At 56.9% G+C, this 19,192-nt stretch overlaps 1 protein-coding gene across 1 annotated transcript; it reads right to left on the bottom strand.

Moving 5' to 3' along the window:
* Nucleotides 1-1,373: 1,373 nt before the first annotated feature.
* On the bottom strand, nucleotides 1,374-18,401 carry TRIM8 (tripartite motif containing 8). Its single transcript, XM_006182975.2, has 6 exons — nucleotides 15,428-18,401; nucleotides 6,439-6,534; nucleotides 5,867-6,100; nucleotides 5,056-5,087; nucleotides 4,806-4,921; nucleotides 1,374-4,458 (listed from the first exon to the last, which is right to left on the bottom strand). Exons 1-6 carry the CDS (start codon nucleotides 15,995-15,997, stop codon nucleotides 3,851-3,853), a joined length of 1,656 nt encoding a protein of 551 aa, XP_006183037.1. The 5' UTR covers nucleotides 15,998-18,401; the 3' UTR covers nucleotides 1,374-3,850.
* Nucleotides 18,402-19,192: the final 791 nt, after the last annotated feature.

Here is a 19,192-nt window from a genome sequence, read left to right on the forward strand (position 1 = left end):
GTGGGATGGGCTAGGAAATCCCCCAAGGGGCCAGGTCTAGTCCTGAAAGTGTTTATGGGTTCTCCCCCACCCTCAGATGGGACAAAATGAAGGTGTTGGAGGAAAGGGCATGGTGACAACCATGGGGTCCGAGTGGGTGGATGTGAACAGGGCCTGGAAGAACCCAGAAATGAGGTTAGAACGTGGGGTCTCTGCCTCCAGTGAGGGCTCTGGGGCGCTGACTCACTGGCCTCACTGTTCAGGGTGTTTCCGGCTGCCCCACCCGCCTCCCCGCCCCCAGGGTGCCCTTTGAAGTCGGGAGGGGGCTTTGATCTGGGGTCTACCCCGTTCTCAGTTGGCCTGGCCAGATGCGATGGGGGAGGGGCAGAGGAGCTGGCCATGCCCCCAGGCCTCGCCCTCCTCCAGCCTCCTTGCACCTCCTCCTGGGCACTGAGGCTGTTTCCGGCTGTTGCAGGAGACACCCCAGCCCACCCCCACCCCACGACTTGCAGCTGTTCCCCAGCTGCCCGGCCCCACCCCAAAGACAGCTGGGAGAGAGGCTGGGGGCGGGGAGCGGGGCGCAGCTGCTCGGCTCCGGGGCTGGGACCGGGGAGGGGAGGACAGTGACATGAAAGAGCTCGGGCAGTAGGGGTGACGGAGAGGAAACCCCCCGGCGGTCGCCTCCCAGCGGGCTCCACACATCTGGGCCGAGTCCGTGGGGTGGGAGCTGCGCTCCTGACACCCAGCCCTGCCCCCAAAGGGGAGAAGTGATCGCCTCCCTGGGAAGGCGGGAGGTAACTGCCTAGGGGGTGAAAGCTGGTACCTCAGGGTCTGAGCGGTTAGCGGAGGGAGACACAAGGTGTGCCTGTGAATGTGAAAGGTGCACACCAGTGCAGGGAGTGGAAGGCCCCCTACATCTTCTCCAGCCCACCCTGTGTCCTGGGGCAGCTCCAGCTTTATGGGCCTCCTTTGCTCCTGACCCTTTTGGGAAGTGGGTGACAGCTGCTCCTGCAAAGCCAGGGACAGCTGGGTGGCTGAGGACAGCTGGATGGGATAAGAGTCTTCCAGTTTCCCTGGCTGCCCAGCCACCCCAGGCCATATTCCGTACAACTGGCTACTTGGCCTATAGCCTGTGTGCCCATGTGTCTAATTGCTGGGGTGCGCTTTCAGAGCTGGGGCCTGGTGGGGTTCAAGTCCATCCCGCTCCCACCAGTCTCCCCTCCAAATCCCAGTCGCATTGATACACCTGGAGGAAGAATGTCTCCCATCAGATAAAATAAAACTAGGCCAAGTGGAAAAGAAATTGGGCAGCTTTTTGCTTGGCTCCCAACTCTTGGCACAGAAGATGTCCCAGGGTTCCTGACAACCAGAGAAAGGAACAGTGAGACAGGGCAGATATGAATGGAGTTTAATGTCTATCTGTCCACCAGCACCTGCCCCCAGGCATCCTTCCACCCCGGGCTGGCTGGAGGGGCGCTGTGCTCCAGCCATCTGCCTCCCCTCAAGAGCCCCAAACAGGTGCAGGGGAAGAGAAGGGGGTAGGCCAGCTGTTGTCATCCTGCCCCTGGCTCTGGCTCCCTGCCAAAGTGGGAAAGGAGAAGCAATGAAGCAAGGGTCCACCTGCCCCACACTGAGTCATTCTCTATTCTACAGGATGGCAGGACAGAGACAATTAGCAAGACCAAGACTTTGGTCTGGCCAGCCTAACTGGCCAAGGGACATGGACTGACTGTGTCCTCCAGCTTGGGTCCATATTTTTCTGAGAAGAGGGGTGACTAGGAGTCAGTGAGGTTTGGACCCCTGGCACAGGACTTACCCACAGCTCCCTGTCTTGCTCTAGTTTTCCTGGGGCGGGGGGCGTTCAGGTCCTCATTCTACCCAGACAAGGGGAAAGAGAACTAGGCACCCAGTAAAGGTTGCCCTCCTACTAGTAGGGAAGGGCACAGGACACTTTACACATAAGCTGATCAATAGTGTTAGGCAACAAACCAGGGATCTTTTTTAAAAGATCAGCTCCCCCTACCTCACCCTTGCTAATAGAGGGTGTAGTATGTCCCAGCCCCTCCTTCTACCCCAGGGGGTCCTATGACAAGCAGGTGCCTGTCCAGTCTCTCAAGGCAGCACTTCTCAAACTCCAGGATGTGTCAGAAATACCAGGGATTAAATGCATTTAAAATGCAGATTCCTGGGCCCTCAGTGATCCCCACTAAGTCCAAGCAGGGCCCCAGGAATTGGCCCTTTTAACAGGCTTCCAGACATGCCAGAGACTTCAAGAAGCTCTGTCGGCACAGGGGATGAGGGTAGGATGTCTTTTTCACCTTGCTACCCTACCTCCACGCCTCCAGAGCCTAAGATTTTCCCACCTACTCTTCCTCCAGGATCAGGGGCAAGGGCCAAGAGCTCCAGTCACCAAAGGAAGCATAAGACTGAACTCCCCTCCCAATGGGGGCCAAGGCTCAGTTAGACTAAATTCCGAGAGGGTCTACTTTTCTGCCCTTGGCCCTACACAGTGCTTGGCGCTTAGCATGTGCTTAATAAATATTTGTGGACTGAAGGAGGTAAACTTTGCAGGACTCATAGAAAGGTATTTCTTCCTTTGTCTGTCCTAGCTAAGAGCATGTTGGCGGAAATTCAAAGAGATGCCGAGGCCCATGCAGTAGGGGGCTGGGCCTGAGAGGCCCTCAGCAAATATTTGTCAAATGAACCCAAGGCCGAGAGTAGATGTAGTTAGTGCCTGATGAACTGACATTCATAGGCCTGTAACAGGCTAAACCCAGGAGAGAATCAAGGCAGGGAGGGCAAGGGCTCCGATCCCCAGAGGGACCCCTCCCCACACCAATGCCTGAAGACCCCCAGACCTGGGGGAGGTGGGGTAAGAGGCGAGGCAGGGAGTGGGACTGCGCCATTATGTTTATTAGAAGGTTGGATTTCGGAGTGTGCTCTAGACAGATTACAGAATAAATACCTGCGCCTTGAGAACAGGAAGTCCACGATTCATACAAAGTGCTCACTACAGGAAGTTGCTGTGTCAAAATCCAGGCAAGGACCCAACTCCGAGCAGCCCCTTCTCTCCCTCTGACCTCAACAAGGGCTGTGCTATGTTTATTTTATTATTTATTTCTCTTTATTATTATTAATATTATTATTATTTGCTTTTGCTGTGGTCACTATCATTGGCAAAGTTCCTGATCCCCTTTCCTGGACATGGGGTTCCTGTCTTTAAGATTCCATTCTGAGGCTGAAGGTGCCAAAAGCTGCTTGAGAAGTGGCCTTTGAATTCCGTCTGGGAGGATGGTGGGTGAGAAGGAAGCAGGAGAAATCATTCTTGGTTTAAAAAAAAAAAAAAAAAAAGCCCCACAACCTACAAGTCATTCCTTATTCAATCAGTGATCAAACTGCCCAAAAGAAAAACAAGAGGAGAAGCAGGCCAGTGGGCACTGGTCCCTCCTCCCAGGGCTGGGTGAGGAGGGTTGGAAACTGCCCCTCTCTCCAAGGCTTCAGGGGAAGCTGAGGCTCCTTCCAGCCATTGGGGTGAGAAGGGGAAGGAGTGGAAGAAAAAAGGAGAGACAGAGAGAGAGAGAGCTCAGCGCCTTGAGGTAGACGCTTCCCCAACTCCAGGGCCACCTGCGGCCCCAACCCAGTCCAGCTCCTGCTGTCACCTCCGCGTCCAGGAGATTCATAATTAAAAAAAAAAAAAAAAATCAAAACAAGCCCCAAACAAAACAAAATCCAAAAGGAAAAGACTTGGGGGGAATGAAGGAGTAAGGGTGGGAGGACAGGAAGGTAGAAGGGCAGGTCTCTGGATGCATCATTCCCGAGCCATCGGGGACTGGGAGGGAGGACTCCCCAGCGCCCCACTGCCCGCGTGGCGTTAGCTCGTCACGTAGTGTTTGGTGGACGGCTGCCCATACACCCTGTAGAAATCCTGGTGGCCAGGCTGCTGGGAGGCGTCGAGCCAGTCTCTGACCGCCAGGCCGGGAAGGGACTGGGGGACGGAGGGTGTTGGTGGGAGCGGGTGTGAGTACTCCTGTGAGGGCACTGTCCAGGGGAAGTGGCCGGAGCGGGGGTAGGGCTGGTGGCCGCCGTGGTTGGCCACGGAAGAACAGTAACAGTTGTCCACAGAACAGACGAGAATCTTGCGGCCGCCATACTGGGGGAGCATGGGCTGCTGGGCGGCGGAGCCATTGGGATACTGCGATGGGGGGAACACAGGACTTGAGTGCACTGGTTGGGTGCTGCCCGGCAGGGCCACCAAGTGCTGCGTGGAGCTGCAGGGGCCCAGGGGCTGCCCTGACTGGCCCTCGCCGCTGGCGGCACCCGCTGCCCCATACTGGCTGCCCACGGGGCCTGACGATGTCTCTAGGAAACTGGCCTCAGGGAAGGCTGTTGAGTGCTTGCGTTTTTCCGCCCCAGAGCTGCTCACGCCACAAGGGTACAAGGGGACGCTCTGCAGGAAGGGCACCGGTGTGCTGAAGGGGCCTGTGGAGAGTTTGGGTGAAAGTCACTAAAGCCCGTATCCCAGGCAACCCAGGCCTCCTCTCCCCTGGGGACCTTTTCCGGCTTTAGGACCAAGCATATTACATCATGCACCATCTTGATGCTCACTACTTCATCAGTGAGTAGCTGCTATTATTATTCCCATTTTACAGCTGAAGAAACTGAGGCTGGGGGAGGTAACACGGCTTGCCGAATGTCTCACAGCTTTAAGTAGCAAAGCCGGGATATGAAGAAAGGTCTATCTAAGCCAAGCTGCCTCTCGGGGAAGTTTCTGGCATTTACCCCTGCCCAAAGGGTTCTCTCCCTTTGATTGAGGATCCCATCCTCACCTTCTAGCATCTTCCGCAGCTGCTTCTCCTTCTTGGCCACCTCGTTCAGGAAGAGCTTGGAGTTCAGGTGGCCGATCTTAGGGGGAGAAAGGCTGCTGCCCGTGCAGGTCTGGGTCCTGGGGGCAGTGGACGGGGCATCTGCTGTGAGGAGGTATCACCGGTAAGCCCGCCCTACCTCCCCCCGATGGGCCTGGCCCTCCCTACCCTCCCCCAGATGTGTTCCCTTGAGGGCCGGTGGCCATCAGCTCACCTGTCCATTAGGATTTTCACAGACTTGGTGTTCTAGGGGGAAAGAAAAGGGTTAGTCAGTGGGAAAGGCAGCATGGGAGAGGGAAAGATGGAAGCTGCCCCATCCTCCCTCTCCTCAGGAGGGGCTGGCCTTCTGATTCTGGCCAGAGTGTGGCAGAGGCAGGGGTGCCTCCACTTTTAGAAGACTGAGCACTTGTTATGCGACAGACAACACTGTCAGTGCTGTCTATACATCCATCATTTTATCCACACAACTACCCTAGGAGGAAGGTTCTGCAGGCGCTCAATCTTTTATGCAAAATCTTTGGGGCAAGATGTGTTTTGGAATTTTCTGGATTTTGGAACAGAAATATGATGTAGCATATATTACATATCATCCTCAGTTGGACACCATAATCTAACACATCAGCATTTCTGCAGCAATATGTTTGAGTATTCATACCAAGCAAGATAAATAGAGACTGTAAATTGCCAACATCAGTTCAGGTCCATTTTTGCTATCAAATGAATGGCCAGAATTTTTTTCTTTCAATTTTCAGAGAGTTTTAAATTTTGGAATTGTGAATAACAGATAATGGATCTGTATTATCAACCCCATTTTGTAAGTGAGAGAGCTGAGGCCTAGGGAACACATTATGACTTGCCCAAGGTCAAAAAGCTAGAAAGAACAGGATGGGAGGTTTTGAATCCATGCAGGCTGGCTCCGAAGCCCTGTGAGCACACTGGTGGGGAAAACTGGTTGGGAAAGCACTGCAGACTCCAATTTAGAAATGCCCCCTGAGTCCCACCAGCGGGTCCCAGGCTCAGCCCACCTTCATGAAGCTGACATCCTCTGTCTTGTCGAAGAGCAGCTGCAGGGAGCCCAGCAGCTTCTTGGCCTCCTGCATGCGCTCCCCGAGATGCAGCGCCTGCGCTGCGTTCTCGCTGCAGAACTTGGCCTGGGCCTTGTCCAGGACCTCCACTGTCTGCCGCAGGTCCTCGTCCAGCAGCTGGTGCAGCTTCTCGTACTGCAGCCGCACTTCCTCCTTCAGTTGGCTCACCTTCTCCTGCAGGCGCAGGGGCAAAAGTGGGGGGGCAGGTGAGTCCTAGGCACCTTGGGCTGCTAATCCTGCCTGTCTCACATCCTGGATGGGGGAGTCTGGGACCCCAAACCCCAGGGCTCCCGAGGGCAAGGTCTGACCTGCCAATCCCCAACTGGTAGCACTGGGCTCTGGGCCAGCAACCACAGCACCAGTGGGGGCTCATCCGTTGATGGTTTGTTGAATGACTGACCAAGGGATCCTGGTACAGAGCCAACCACAGATTCTAGACCAAGAAAGGAACTAGCCCAAGGCCTGTACTCAAGCCACCCCCAACCCCATACCCTGGGCTTGGGCTTAGCTACCTCCACCAGGCGCTTGTCTGACTCGAGTTTGTACAGCTGGTCCTCAATGTCCTGTTCTCGCTCCTCCAGCCGGTCCTGCTGCTTCATCAGCATCTTCTGCAGAGACAGTTGGGGTAGGGGCATCAGAGGGGGCTGAGATGGGTGAGCACCATTCTTCCCTCCACAGAACAGACTCATCCTATAGCTCCTTTGACCCAGATGACCTAAAATTTCTGCCACCCAACCACTTCTGGTCCCCATGCAATCCCAGGGGCCTGGTGACAGCTGCCTGTCCAGACTGTCCTCAAGAACAGAAAGCCTGGAATAGCTTCCCACATATATCTAAACCATCAGCTTTCTGAGGGCAGGGTCAGGCCAGCTTCCATTCTAAGCTCTTTTCCTGTAGAGACTTATCTAATCATTCCAGTAATGCTGTGAAATAAGTACTATTATTATTCTCATTTCAGAGAAAAGGAAACCAGAGAGGTTAAGTGATTCATCCAAAGTCACACAGTGTCAGAGCTGGAATACAAACCTAAGTGATCAGGCAGTAGGGTCTGATCTTATCCAAGTCATGCGGCCTCTCTCTGGGGAGCACCACCTTGGAGATGATGCAGAGGGTCAAACAGCCTGCCCAGGTCACACAAGTCCTCTGGCTCAGTCCGAAGGTCTCACCCTATGCTCCTGGCTTATTCCTGACGCCAAGAGTTAGGCCTCTGAAGCCCTTGCTGGCTTCCTCAGCCCCTCAGCTGGACCCAGGTGGAAAGGAGATTCCAGCTCTCCTAAGACCCAAGGCCAGTGTGCTGGAAGGTGCTGGACCATGCTACTCTTCTCAGCCCTTGATCTCCTGCATCCGCAACCCGTCTCCTCGCACCCCTCCCCATCCCGGCTGTTCATCCACCCGTCATCCTCCTTCACCAGACACACCTCTTCAAACAGGGTCTCTCTCCTGCTCAAGAGCTCTCAATGACCCCTCCTTCCAAACACGTTAATCTCTCCTATGACCTGATTCTCCCAGCCAGGTGGGCTGGTATTCTGTCCCTGACACTCTGCACATTTGAACTCCCAGCACGCTGCTGTTCTTCTGCAGCCTACAACCTTCAAGGCCCAACTTCAGGCCCCGTTCCTCTAGGAAACTTTCCATGGCCGCTGCTCGGAGTCTGTGCAGGTCCCTCCCTGTCCTGGCCGTACAGTGGGGCTGTCACATTCTGCTCTCCCTCTGCAGCTGTGCTGTCCCATACAGTGGCCACTAGTCATGTGTGGCGACTTCATTTTAGGTTAATTAAAAATAAAAAGTTAAGCATAAGTTCTTCAGTTGCACCAGCCTCAGTGCAAGTGTTCAGTAGCTACTTGTAGCTAGTGGCTAATATACTGGACACTACAGACACAAAACGTGACCATCTAACAGAAAGATCTATAGGACAGCACTATTCTATAGTCTGTCTTACAAACCACAGTCTGATCTCCAAACAAAACTCAAGGCCTCTTGATAATGGGGTTTTGCTGCCTTCCCAGCTGAGACCCATAAAGGCCCCAGCAGCCTACAGATGCATAATGTGTTTGCTGAATAAACCCTTGGGTTTTGCAGACAAAATAAGGTCTGCAAAGCAGATTGCACAGAACCTAGTTCCCAGTAAGTGTCCACTCGACAGGTGGTTCTTTTTCTTCCTCTGAGTGGACCTCAGAGTGACCCTCAAGTCTGACCCCTTGACCCCTACCTCCCATCCACACCTAGCTGGCTTCCCAAAGACAAGGTGCCACCAATCCCCTCCTTATTCCCCCAACTCCTTTTACAAATGGGGAAACCAAGGCCAGCAAGAGAGTTCAGGGACCCTGTTTTGTGTTTGTGGCCACCCTGGAAGCAGAAAACCAGGGCCCTAGGGACTGGAAGAGGTGGGGGATGAGGCTCTCAGATTCTGAGCTGGGAAAGCCTGGGGCACACCCACCCCCTCCAGCCAATAACTTGACTTTTCAGTGACCCAGGACAGTGCCTTAAGAGCCAGCCCCAGGAGACCTTGCCCTGCCCCTACCCCACCACCCTGTCCTTCCAGCAGCACACCCAACCTGACAGGCACAGGGATCTGCTGCCAGCCTGAGTCAGAGCCTAGACAGAAACACAGCTGGCTGGGAGCAGGAAGAGAGGCAGTCATGCACCCTCCCTGCTTGGGAAACTGCCCCCAGTCACATGAAGAGGGCAGGCAGCACCCCAGAGTGTGGCCCAGCAACATGCGTACAACTGCACACACACACACAAGTGCACACCACCACCTGGGCCCCGAGACCACCTCCAGCACACTGTCGCGCACACCCCCCACCTCCTGCATGGTGAAGGCTGGGCCTCCTGAAGGCTCCAGACAATTGAGGGAGGCTTGCCTGAAGGTGAGGTGGCCAGGACACCATTCAGGACCATTAAGCCTTTTTACTTCCCCTGAAACAACTGGCCCTCAGATTTTTGCCTGTTGGCTGCCTCAGCCCCCCGACTCAGAAGGACAACTTCCGAACCCGTATCTCAGGCTCCAGGCCACTCTTGCCTCCCCAGTGCCCAGGATATCTGAGAGCCCAGCCCTCCCCCTACCCCTCGCCGCATCTGAGCACCACGTCTCCCTGCCCAACTACTTCTCATGACCAGACCCATCAGTATCAGAGGAGGTGCACTTGGGGCTGAGTCCCAGCTGAGGGGCAGGAAAGAGGCTGCTCCAGATAGGTTCCCAGCCGATTTCCCTCAGAGGATAGGAATGGGCTGTTCCACTTCCACCCTCCAGACTAGTGGGAGGCCCCTCCCCTGCCCCCTGAAGCCCCTTCTGGGAGTTCATGGCTGACCCCTCAGGGCACAGGCAAAGGAGGCACTTCTCATCTAGTCCTGGGGTGGCGTTCAGCCCCTTCCCTTTTCTAGGCTTTTCTCAGATCCTTTCCTGGCAGCACTGCCACCCTGGGACCCTGAGGTGCCCTCCCTCAGCTTCATGGTCCAGGTCTAGCAGAGGCAGTGGCCACATTCCCTAGCAGGTGGCTGGGTTTCATCCCCCCACCCCCAGAGGCCATGGGGCTCCTGTCTCTGCAGCAAGGGGAGGGGAGGGGGTGCCAGCCAGGGAGGGCTGGGAGGGGGGCCCACCATAGCCAGCTCTCCCCTGTAGGAATCACCCTCCCTTGGGGCCGGGTGATCTCAATCCTGCTACACACAGCCCCTGGGGGAAGCAGGGGCCAGGGGGGTGGTCACTGCTACCTTAGGCACTGGAAAGCTGGGTGGAGGGAGGGAAGTATCCACGTGGTGCCCCTTTATTACCCCTCACCTCAATTCCACCAAATGACCGAATCAGGTTGCTGAAAGGCTGGAAGATGAGGAGCAGAGGAAGCAAGGCCTGGACCCATCTGCCCTACCAGCAGCTTCCTTTCCATCCCAACCCCCTGGGAATTGCTGAGAGCTGAGATCCACTTCCCACCTGGGAAGAACCCACAGCTAAGAGATTTCCCTGCTTGCTTCAGGGCAAGGGTTCTCAATGTAGGGGGTGGTGGGGGGCACTTTACAGACTGCTCCCAGCCCTCAGTGACCCACTTGGACTGTGGCACACCTCAGGTGTGCAGGACCAGGGAGCCATGGTCTAGACTAGAAGCACTTGAGGGCCCGGCCTCCAGCATGGGGAAGGGTAGTACCAGGCCCAGCCCCACACCACACCTGCTGGCCCAGGTGGGACCTGCTCACTCCTGAGCCTGTCCCTTACCTGAGGATCTAAGACCTTCCGTGGTCTGCTCCTGGGCCTGTGACAGCAAAAGCATCAAGAAGACTTGGGGGCACTCCATCCCCACCCCTCCAAGGCCCTCAGTGTTCTAGATTCTGCCTTGAGCTGCTCCCTCTGACCCCCACCGCCAACCTGGAGAGGAGGCAATCATGAGCCCCTTACATTCCTGCCCCGGGAAAGCTTCACAGCCCTCTGGAGACTGACCGGCTAGGCCCAGCTGGCATTTTTGATGCCAGACCGGACTGGGCAGACGGGTGAGGCCGTGGGGACTCTAGGCTGTATAAAAGTTAATAAATAATAATAATAAAACTCTCAAGTCAACCTTGAAGAGAAGCGAGGTCGGGAGGGAACAGGGCCCCAGGGGCTGGGCCAGCGCTGGGGCCAGCAGCCCCTGTGGTGAGGGGGTGGGGCAGGAAGAGGGCCCTGGGCTGCTGGAGCCCCTCTTCCTGCTCAGATGACTCTCATGCCATTACCAGTTCTGGCTGCGGCCCCTGCCCAGAGCTACCCCATCCTAACCTCCTCCCCAGCTGCCAAACCCGCCTCTACTCTCCCACATAAGCCCTTGTCCCAGAAGAACGTTAGCCTCCCCTCTCCCTGGGCCACAGCACTTCGTCCTTGCTCAGAGCAGCTTCTGCCTCCCCGAAACACCCCTTCTCGCACTTCAGCCCCTGCCTGGGGCCACCACGTGGACCCCCAGGCTGGGGAAACCACAGACCCAGAGAGAAGAGGCTGCAGGGCAGGAGCCAGGGCAGGGGGAAAGGCAGCCCCTCGGAGGCAAGCCCCGGCAGACCCCAGAGAGGGTTTCCCAGCTGCAGAGTGGAATTAGCTTTTGCCATGCAGAGAGCAGCGCTCTGGGGCAGCAGAACAAAGAGGCAAGAGAGAAAGCCCCCCTTTGTCTGGGCTTGAATGCCAGGCCAGCCGGGAAGGAAGGCTTTCCCAGAGCCAGGGATGAGGCCAGCCAGGCCTGCCTGCTCAGTCCAGGGCAGGCGCCCAAACCAGGCTTGCCTTCCTATGCCCACCCGGACTGCCCCCAACCCAGCATGGCAGGATCCATCCAGGCTTCTACCTCCAATACCCGCCATAGGCAACACGCTCACAGGAAGGTGAATCTGTCTTCCCTTCCCCTCCCCAACACCCTCACCAGGTGAGAAACTCACACAAAACTCACACCCACCAACCAACCACCGCCAGGCAGGCAGTCACACACCAGCGCCGTCACTGACAGTCACGCATGCACACTCAACTTCAACTCACAGTGTGGGGCAAGCAGGGCACCCTCCTCTCTCACAAACACACACGTGCATGTCTTCCTGACCCCGTAGCCACACACGACACCTATGTAATTAAGTCAGTCACTCATTTTGTACCTTCTTGAAGATTCACATGCGAGACATAGGAAAGTAGTCACATGTGAGATGCACAACCGGACATGCTGGTTACACACATGCACACCACAAACCTGCAAACAGACATGGACACACAGGCACCCAGAGCTGCAGGAGGCAGAGTAATCAATAGGGCGTGCATGACCGGCGCCAGGCTGTGTCAGCAGGACCCTGGGGTGGAGGTGGGGGGCTGGGCCTCTGCCTGAGGCTCCTCTCTGCCTGGGGCCCAGGGAGGAAGGCCAAGCCAGACTCCCCCTTCCTGATCCTTCAGGATGGTCAAGGAAGGAGCAGCCACATGACCCTCACACCTCATTCACACAAAACACACACACACACACACCCCCACACACACAGCTCCCCACCCTAGCTCCCACCTCACCTAAGACCTCAGAAGTATGGTGAGGGGAGCAGTGGGAGTGGGGAGGGGATACCCCTGCTATAGCTGGGCCAGGGCAGCCCTCACTGCAGAACCTACCGGGAGACAGACACATGGGGCAGAGACCCAGAATCCCCTCCAGAGTCCCAGTGCAACCCCTCCAGCTACAGGGGCAATGTAAGCAGGGTAACCTCACCCCCCAGCAGCTGCAAACACCAAACGGGCCCAAGAAGTGGGATCCCTTCCCCAGAGAACACCTCTTCTTAACTCTAAACCTCTGAGGATGCAAGAAACAGGGTCCTAGGAACATTTCCAACCTCAAGCTGGGGTCCTAGGAATGACAGAGGCATAACTAGGACCTGAACACACACAAACCCTGCATATCCCTTCACACACTTAACTAGGCCTTATCTTGAGTCTTCTTTCCATGTTGAGGGAGGTCATGATAAGGGTGCTCCCAGCTAATACCAGTCCTGTTATTCACATGAACCCCTAAACCGGGGCTGGAAGAGGGTCTGACCACCTTGGGCTGCCATGTCTGAGCCCACCTGGATATCCCAATCTTGGCCCCTTAACCTCCCATAGCCCCAAGCGAGAACACATTTGGGGTTGAGGCATGTCTCAGAGAGTGGTCTCTGGGGTCTGCCCAGTGGGCTTCCAGGCCTCAGGGCAACATGGTCTAGACACTGGCTTCCCCAGGGCAGAGTAGGGCAAGGACCTGGAAGGCCTGGCTCTGAGACCCCCTGTCAGTCCCCTAGCCCTGCTTGCCTTCCCACTGGGCCCCTGCTCTAGGCCACTGGCCCATGCACGGGTGAGTGCTTGTGAGTAGATGAGTAGGGGGCCACTGGCGGAGACTGATCAGGGTTTCCTATTTCTAGCCCATAGGGCATTTCAGCAGCCCCTGCCCCTCCCCTGGACGAGAGAATAGGAAGCGTAAGTAACAGAGCTATATTTTAAGGCGTGAGCTAGGTCTCTGTGCTTCTGCTCCTGTATCTGGGAGAATTCTGTTGCCTTCATCCAGGGTACCAGCAGAGGCAGGCCCTTTAAGACAGACTCCCTCCCACAAGGGAAAAGAGGCCCAGGAAACAGCCCCTCCCCCTGGCTGGCCTAGAGAGGATGGGGAGGGCAATGGGTTCTTCCATTCAGGTTCCCCGTGGCTCACCTCCCTCCCCCAAGGGTGGGGCCCCTCTTCCTCCTCATTCAATAAGTCCAACTCACACTGAGTGGCACTGGGCCACTGAAGGGTTTCCAACTCCAGTGCCCTGGGACACCAGAGAATCTTGGGAGTGCCTAGGGTAGGGGAGCCTGGAGAGGGACAAGACTCAGGCTGTGGGGCACATATGCTGAGCGCACAGTACTGCACATCTGGCCGTGAGGCAACCCACTACTTCTGAGCCTGTCCACACCAGGAACAGGAACGAACACAGGAACACATACAGACACACACACAGAGACACACACACACAGAGCTGCTGACAAAGTTCAATACCTGCTTCCATCCAGCTCCTTTCATGAGTTGGGAGAATCAGAGACCTGCTGGTGGGAACCCAAAGGTATACTCTGCAAATAGTGCCACTCCCATCCCCCAACTATACAGACAGGAGACAGGTGCCTGTGAGGGCAAAGCAGACAGTCTCAAAGACATTCGCAAACAGAGACCCATGTCTACAGATACCTTCCTACCACCAAGTCAGGTATAATTCTTTTATCTGCCACCAGAATGAAAGATCCCCGAGCACTCTGACACAGCTAAGGGCAAAGCTGTGGGTGTGGGCACACGTTCACTCATCACCCTCGTTCCTGGCCCCTCCTCTGTGCCTTTCAGCCACATCTCTGCCTTCCCCTCCTTTCACTTTCCACTGTCAATCCTAGGACAGAGAACTGGACAGCCTTCCTTTCTCCTGCGTCTGCACTTTTCCTGGCCTTCTCCCCCAGCCCTTCCATCTTCATTAATAGCCAGCTTCCTAACACTAGGGAACGTCTGGGCTCTGCCTGCCTTGGGTGGTGGGGTGGCTCTTCCCTCCATCTCCTCCACTTCCTTTAAGAAGCCAGAGGCCCTGTCCTGGCACAAACCCCCAGAGCTAGACCATCCGACTGGAAACTAATTATATAGCAAATTTTATTTGTTATCCCTGCCCTCAGCCTGTGGCAGACCTCCTGCCTTTTGTTAGTTGTATGTGTATGTTTTTGAATTGCTAAATAGTGACTCATTCTGACTGGTCCCCCTCACAGGAAACAGCCCCCATCTACAACTGTCCCCTGTTTAGAGCTTCCTCATACCCAAGCTCCCCACTGGCCTTGACTAGCCTCCAGGGGCCCCCACCCATAAGCACTCTCAGTCCTACCAAAGCCCAACCTCACCCCCATGATATCACACCCAGGCCCCAAGCTGGGGCTTCTGAGATGGCTCAGTCTCAGGCCAACCCCCTCCTTCTGGTATGACTCAACCCTGAAAGCCAGGGGACCAGGGAGGGACCTAGGAGGAGCCCCCCTCCACTGAAGGGGACGGAAGTATTGCTTCAGTCCAGTTCCAAAGCCAGGCCCAGAGGCCTGAGGGGGAAGGCGGTTTTGACATTGGCCGCTGCTGCAGGGTGTATACAATGGGAGGGGATGCGGTTCTGTAATCACCCAGCCGGCAGCCCAGGGGAGCCAGCTGCCTGAAACCAGATTGCAAGGCAGCTCAACCTTAAACCCACAGGATTCTTTTTCCGTCTTCCACTTCCCCTCCCTAAATGTGGGAGGGCTGTGATAGAGGGCTGGGCTGGGAGAAAAGGGCTCAGGGTGATGAAGACATACTTTAAGGTTTGTTCATGCAGACGCATGCAACACGCAGAGGCACACAGAGGGCAGTGATTCTCACACATAGAGAGTGGGCTATAGGGAATAATCCGAATAGCTGAGATGCTGTCCAGTGATGCGGTTGGCTGTCCAGGCCTTGGCCAGATAGATATCAGGAGTTCTGCTCTCCCTCCGGAAGCTCCCCTCCACCCCCCAATGTGTTTCCAATAGGGCTTGAAACTAACATGGCTGCTTTTGTTTACTTCCTCATTGGTATGCCAGCATCATGGATCATGTCAGCCACAGCAGCGGCACCAGGACACTCATTACATAAACAGCAGCTGGAGAAGCAGGACCTGGGTCACTGCCTTTGGTGACTTCCCGTAGGGCCTACAGAAACAACGCTGGGGGAGGGAGCTGACCGCAAAACAGAAAAGCAACATCAAAACCCTACCCTTGACAGCCCCACACCTGAATTCTACATATGACTCACAAGATGGACCCTATGAGCACAGGTGCAGGAATGTAACAAGTAGCAATCCGTAGCCCTTCTTCCCAGGCAGGACCTTGCTCCCAAACTTACAGCGTAAGAGAGTTTAGAAGGGGGCCTCTTCCCTGATGTCACAAGTCAGTCTGTCCGAATGGGTGGTCCCCAGGCAGTAGGGATTGAGGGAGAGAGAAAGAGAGAGAGGGAGGGGGAGAGAGAGAGAGTGTGTTTGTGTGTGTAGGGTACTTGCCCGGATCTCATTCCTACGGATCTCCACGTCGCACACCGAGTGTCCCTGATGCGCACCGCTGTAGTAGCAGCAGTACTGGCACACGGCCACCTGCTCGGCCTCGCAGTGGTAAAGGCGGTAGGCGTTGTGCTGCGGGCAGCTCCAAGCCCGCACGTCGTCCGCCTCCACCAGGAGGTGCCCGCGGGCGGTGGAGGGCTGCTGCAGGTGCGTCTGCACGTGGGACTGGCAGCAGGGCGCCTCGCAGCGCAGGCAGACCTTCTGCGCGGGCAGCGGGGGGCCGCGGCGGCAAAACACGCAGTGCAGCGCCGCCGGCGGCTTCTCCACGTGCAGGGCGTTGAACTTCTCCACGATGTTAGTGAGCTTCAGGTTCTTCTCCAGGCCCGGCTTCTGGTTGTAGGCCTGGTTGCACTCCGGGCAGCGCACCAGGCCGCTGTCCTTGGCCCACGCCTCGCCAATGCAGCCCCGACAGAAGTTGTGTTTGCACGGCAATTGCACCGGCTCCACGAAGACATGCAGGCAGATGGGGCAGATGAGCTCCTCCTCGAAGCAGTTCTTCCAATTCTCCGCCATGGCGGCTGCGGGCAGGGAGTCTGGGCAGGTCTCCCCAACTCCCCAACCCTGGGGGTCCGTCCGGTGCAGCTCTAGGACCACTGAGCCCCGACAGTGCTCAGTCACCAGCGCCTTCCGCGCGCCCGCCCCCCAGAGGAGGGAGCCTTGGTCCTCACGCCGCGCGCGCAGCGGGCTGCGTCTCCTCCTCCTCCTCCTCCCGAGTGCCTAGCGGGAGGCGGCGGACTGCGCCAGGGCCGCGGCCGGGGCACCAGCCCTAGAGGGGAGCGCCGGGGTCCAAATTCCATATAAGAGGCCGCCTCCCAGTCGGTGCGGCTAGGGCAACTGCGGCCCGCGGCCTCCGCTCGGCCCCGCGGCTGACATTGGGGCGCGCCCCACGGCGGACAGAGCCCGGGAACCGCACACTTCCTCCAGCGACGGCGGCGGCAATGGTGGCTCCCTCCCGGCTCGCCGGCGCCGCGCCTCCCTCGCCTCGTCCGGGATCCGAGGGGCCAGGGAAGCGAGTGCGGCCGCGCCGAGGACTGCTAGATCCGGACTAGGCGAGCGAGGCGAGCCGGTCCTTCGGCCGCGGCGCGGGAGCCCCCAGGCTGGCCAGCCGTCTGCGGGTGCGGGCTGCGGGGCGCAAGCAGGCCGACTCCGGGGCGCTGCGTGCGCTCAGGGGCAGTCATTCAGATGAAATTCCAGTCCCCGGCCAGAGACACCAGCCCGCCTCTGCCTTCCTCCTCCCTTCACAAATAGAAACGGAAGGGGGAGGGAGAGAAGTGGAAAAAAAAAAAAGCCAACCAGAAAGGGAGGGAGGAGAAGCCCCAGCGGTGCTCCGGCCTGACCCCCTCGTCGCTACTTCTGCGCTCCCCCGAGACCCGGCGCCGGGCGCCCCCGCCGCGGAGAGACCCCGCTCTCAGTCTCCGCACTGGGCGGGCGCCCCGGCTCTGCCGAGGAAAACAAGGATTGATCAAACTAGAAAGGAATTTTTCTCAACTGCTAATGAACAGGAGGCTCAGCTCCCGGCCCTCCCCTCCCCCCCGCCCCGGCCCTCCCCCTTCGCCACCCCGGCCCCCCTCCCCCCCACTTTCTTTTCTTCTCGGCCTCTGCTCCGGCCTGGAAGGCTTCGGGCTGCGGTCGGAGCCAGCCTGCTGCGGCGGCGGGGCCGGGCCGAGCCAGCCGGGCCGGGCTGCTTCCCTCAGCGCCCAGCCATCTTGGGCTCCTGGCGGCGGCCGCGCTGGCGGCCGGGGGTCCGAGTGCGCTCGCTGGAGGGTCCTGCAGCGTTTTTTCTATCGCGCGCTCTCTTTTTTTTTTTTTTTTGGTGGGATTTATTTTTAAGGGGAGGGCTGGCGGCCTCCTTCAAATTAGGAGGAAGAGGGGAGAAAATGCCAAGTCCCGATTTCTCTCCACCTCTGCTCCACCCACCCCAGTTCTTTACAAAAAATAAAAAAAGATTAGAATTGGAAGAAGTCGGCAGAAAGGCGAGCGCCCGCGGCCCCCGGCGGCTGCCCAGGCGACGCGTCCGGGGCGGGCCCGTGCCAGTCGCTCCGTCGATGGGTCCGTTTTTCCGCCCGCTGCTTCTCAACTGAGGGGAGGGCACTCCGGGCAGGGTCTCCGCAGCTGCTGTCGCCTCAGAGCTTTATCCTCAGATTAAAAAAAAAAAAAAAAAAAAAAAAGAGGAAGAGAAAACCCCAACCCCAACACTCTCATCACAGCCACCTTCAGCCATCTTGCGCGTATTATTATTATTTCAGGAATAATCTGTTTAATAGAAATAGCTGCGTCTCTAGCCCCCTCCCCCGCATCCTGGGCTCCCCGCCCCCTCTTAATAATAATCTCGGTAATAAAAATGATCTGCGGTCCGGGCAGTCCCAGGCTGCCTTTTCCTGCCTCAGCTCGCTCGGGCTTCGGCTCTCCTTCCCCCAGGAAAGGGGCCGAGGAGGGGGTTGGAGGCGTTCACCCCTGGGGATGGGGGTGGGAGTGAGTGCCCTCTGCCCACCACTCGGCCCTCTCCGACTTCGCTGGGAGGTGAGGGTGCCCTCGCCACTACCGCGATGCTGCGAGGAAGGCAGGCAGGGGAGGGGCCCCGAATCGGGGGACCGGCTGAAGGGGCGCACCGGGGTCCCTGATCCTCCCGCCACAGCCCGGCCTCGGAGTCTGAGCGCAGAGATGGGGAGGATACAATGGGCTAGGAGCTGAGTGCGGCTGGCAGGGTGGGGACGCGGGAGGGCAGAGGGCTGCGGCGCGCTGGACTCCCGAGCTAGGGCGGAGAGAAGCTGAGGGTGGTGTCGCTACATCAAGGCCAGTCCCGCTACTCAGCAAGGGAGGGAGACGGAGTGGGGGAGGAGAGGAGAAAGCAGCAGCTCGACGGCGGCGCCTTTAATCAGGACCCGCTGGTTCAGCCCACCCGGCACTGGAGAAATAAGCAGACCGGGGACTGGGGAAGAGAGGGCGGAGCGTATTGTCCGGAAGTGCTCTTACAGCTGCCGAAGCGCCGGGCTCCTCCCCTTTTCCCTGCCTGGAGTTGGGGGCTGTTTCGGAAGTTGTTCCTGCTATTGGTCCCCAAACTGAGGCTCCACCTCTTTAAGGCGGGGCAAGCCCGAGAGCCTCACGTGACCTGCACTAACTTATGCACATTAAATATTGGGGTTGGGGATTAGTTTCCGCGCTTCTTAAAAGGGAGATGATACGCTGCGAGGCGGGACCACTTCTTCTTGGGCCTCTTCAACCGTAGCTCTTTTTACCTGAAAGGGAAAAGAGGGTTTGTCAGTCTAGCTCATCTGTCTGATGGAACTGAGTAGTGAATTTCAAAGGTTCACCGTGCAGCAATTTTCCGATGTCCTGAATACTTTTCCCTACATTTCTGACGCTTAAAACTATCAAGCAAAATAGGCATTATTATCCCTCTTATATTAATAAGGAAACGGTGACTTTAAAAACTGAAGTCAACTGGTCAGTTAACAAATATTTAACAAAAGCCCTATGTACCAAGCATTTTTCTGGGCCCTGGGGATTCCCTGTGAACACATACCAACATTTTAAAAAAAATTAAATATGTAAGATTTTCTGTGATAGAGAGTAAGGGACTCACACAGCACTCTCGGAAAAAGTAACATTTGAGCTGAGACCTGAATGTTCAGGAGGAGTCAGGCAAGTGACAACCTGAGAAAAGAATGCTTCAGTCAGAAGGAAAAACAAATGCAGAAGCAATAGATC

The sequence above is a fragment of the Camelus ferus genome, chromosome 11 (assembly GCF_009834535.1).
Source record: "Camelus ferus isolate YT-003-E chromosome 11, BCGSAC_Cfer_1.0, whole genome shotgun sequence".
NCBI classification, from domain to species: domain Eukaryota; kingdom Metazoa; phylum Chordata; class Mammalia; order Artiodactyla; family Camelidae; genus Camelus; species Camelus ferus.

What these genes read in the sequence shown, in the direction of transcription:
- TRIM8 (XM_006182975.2), bottom strand. Translation starts at nt 15,997, where the DNA reads ATGGCGGAGAATTGGAAGAACTGCTTCGAGGAGGAGCTCATCTGCCCC. An exon ending in TCCGTAGGAATGAGATCCGG is followed by an intron (nt 6,535 to 15,427) that starts GCAAGTACCCTA and finishes CTGTCTCTGCAG; the next exon opens with AAGATGCTGATGAAGCAGCA. An exon ending in CAGACAAGCGCCTGGTGGAG is followed by an intron (nt 6,101 to 6,438) that starts GTAGCTAAGCCC and finishes CTGCGCCTGCAG; the next exon opens with GAGAAGGTGAGCCAACTGAA.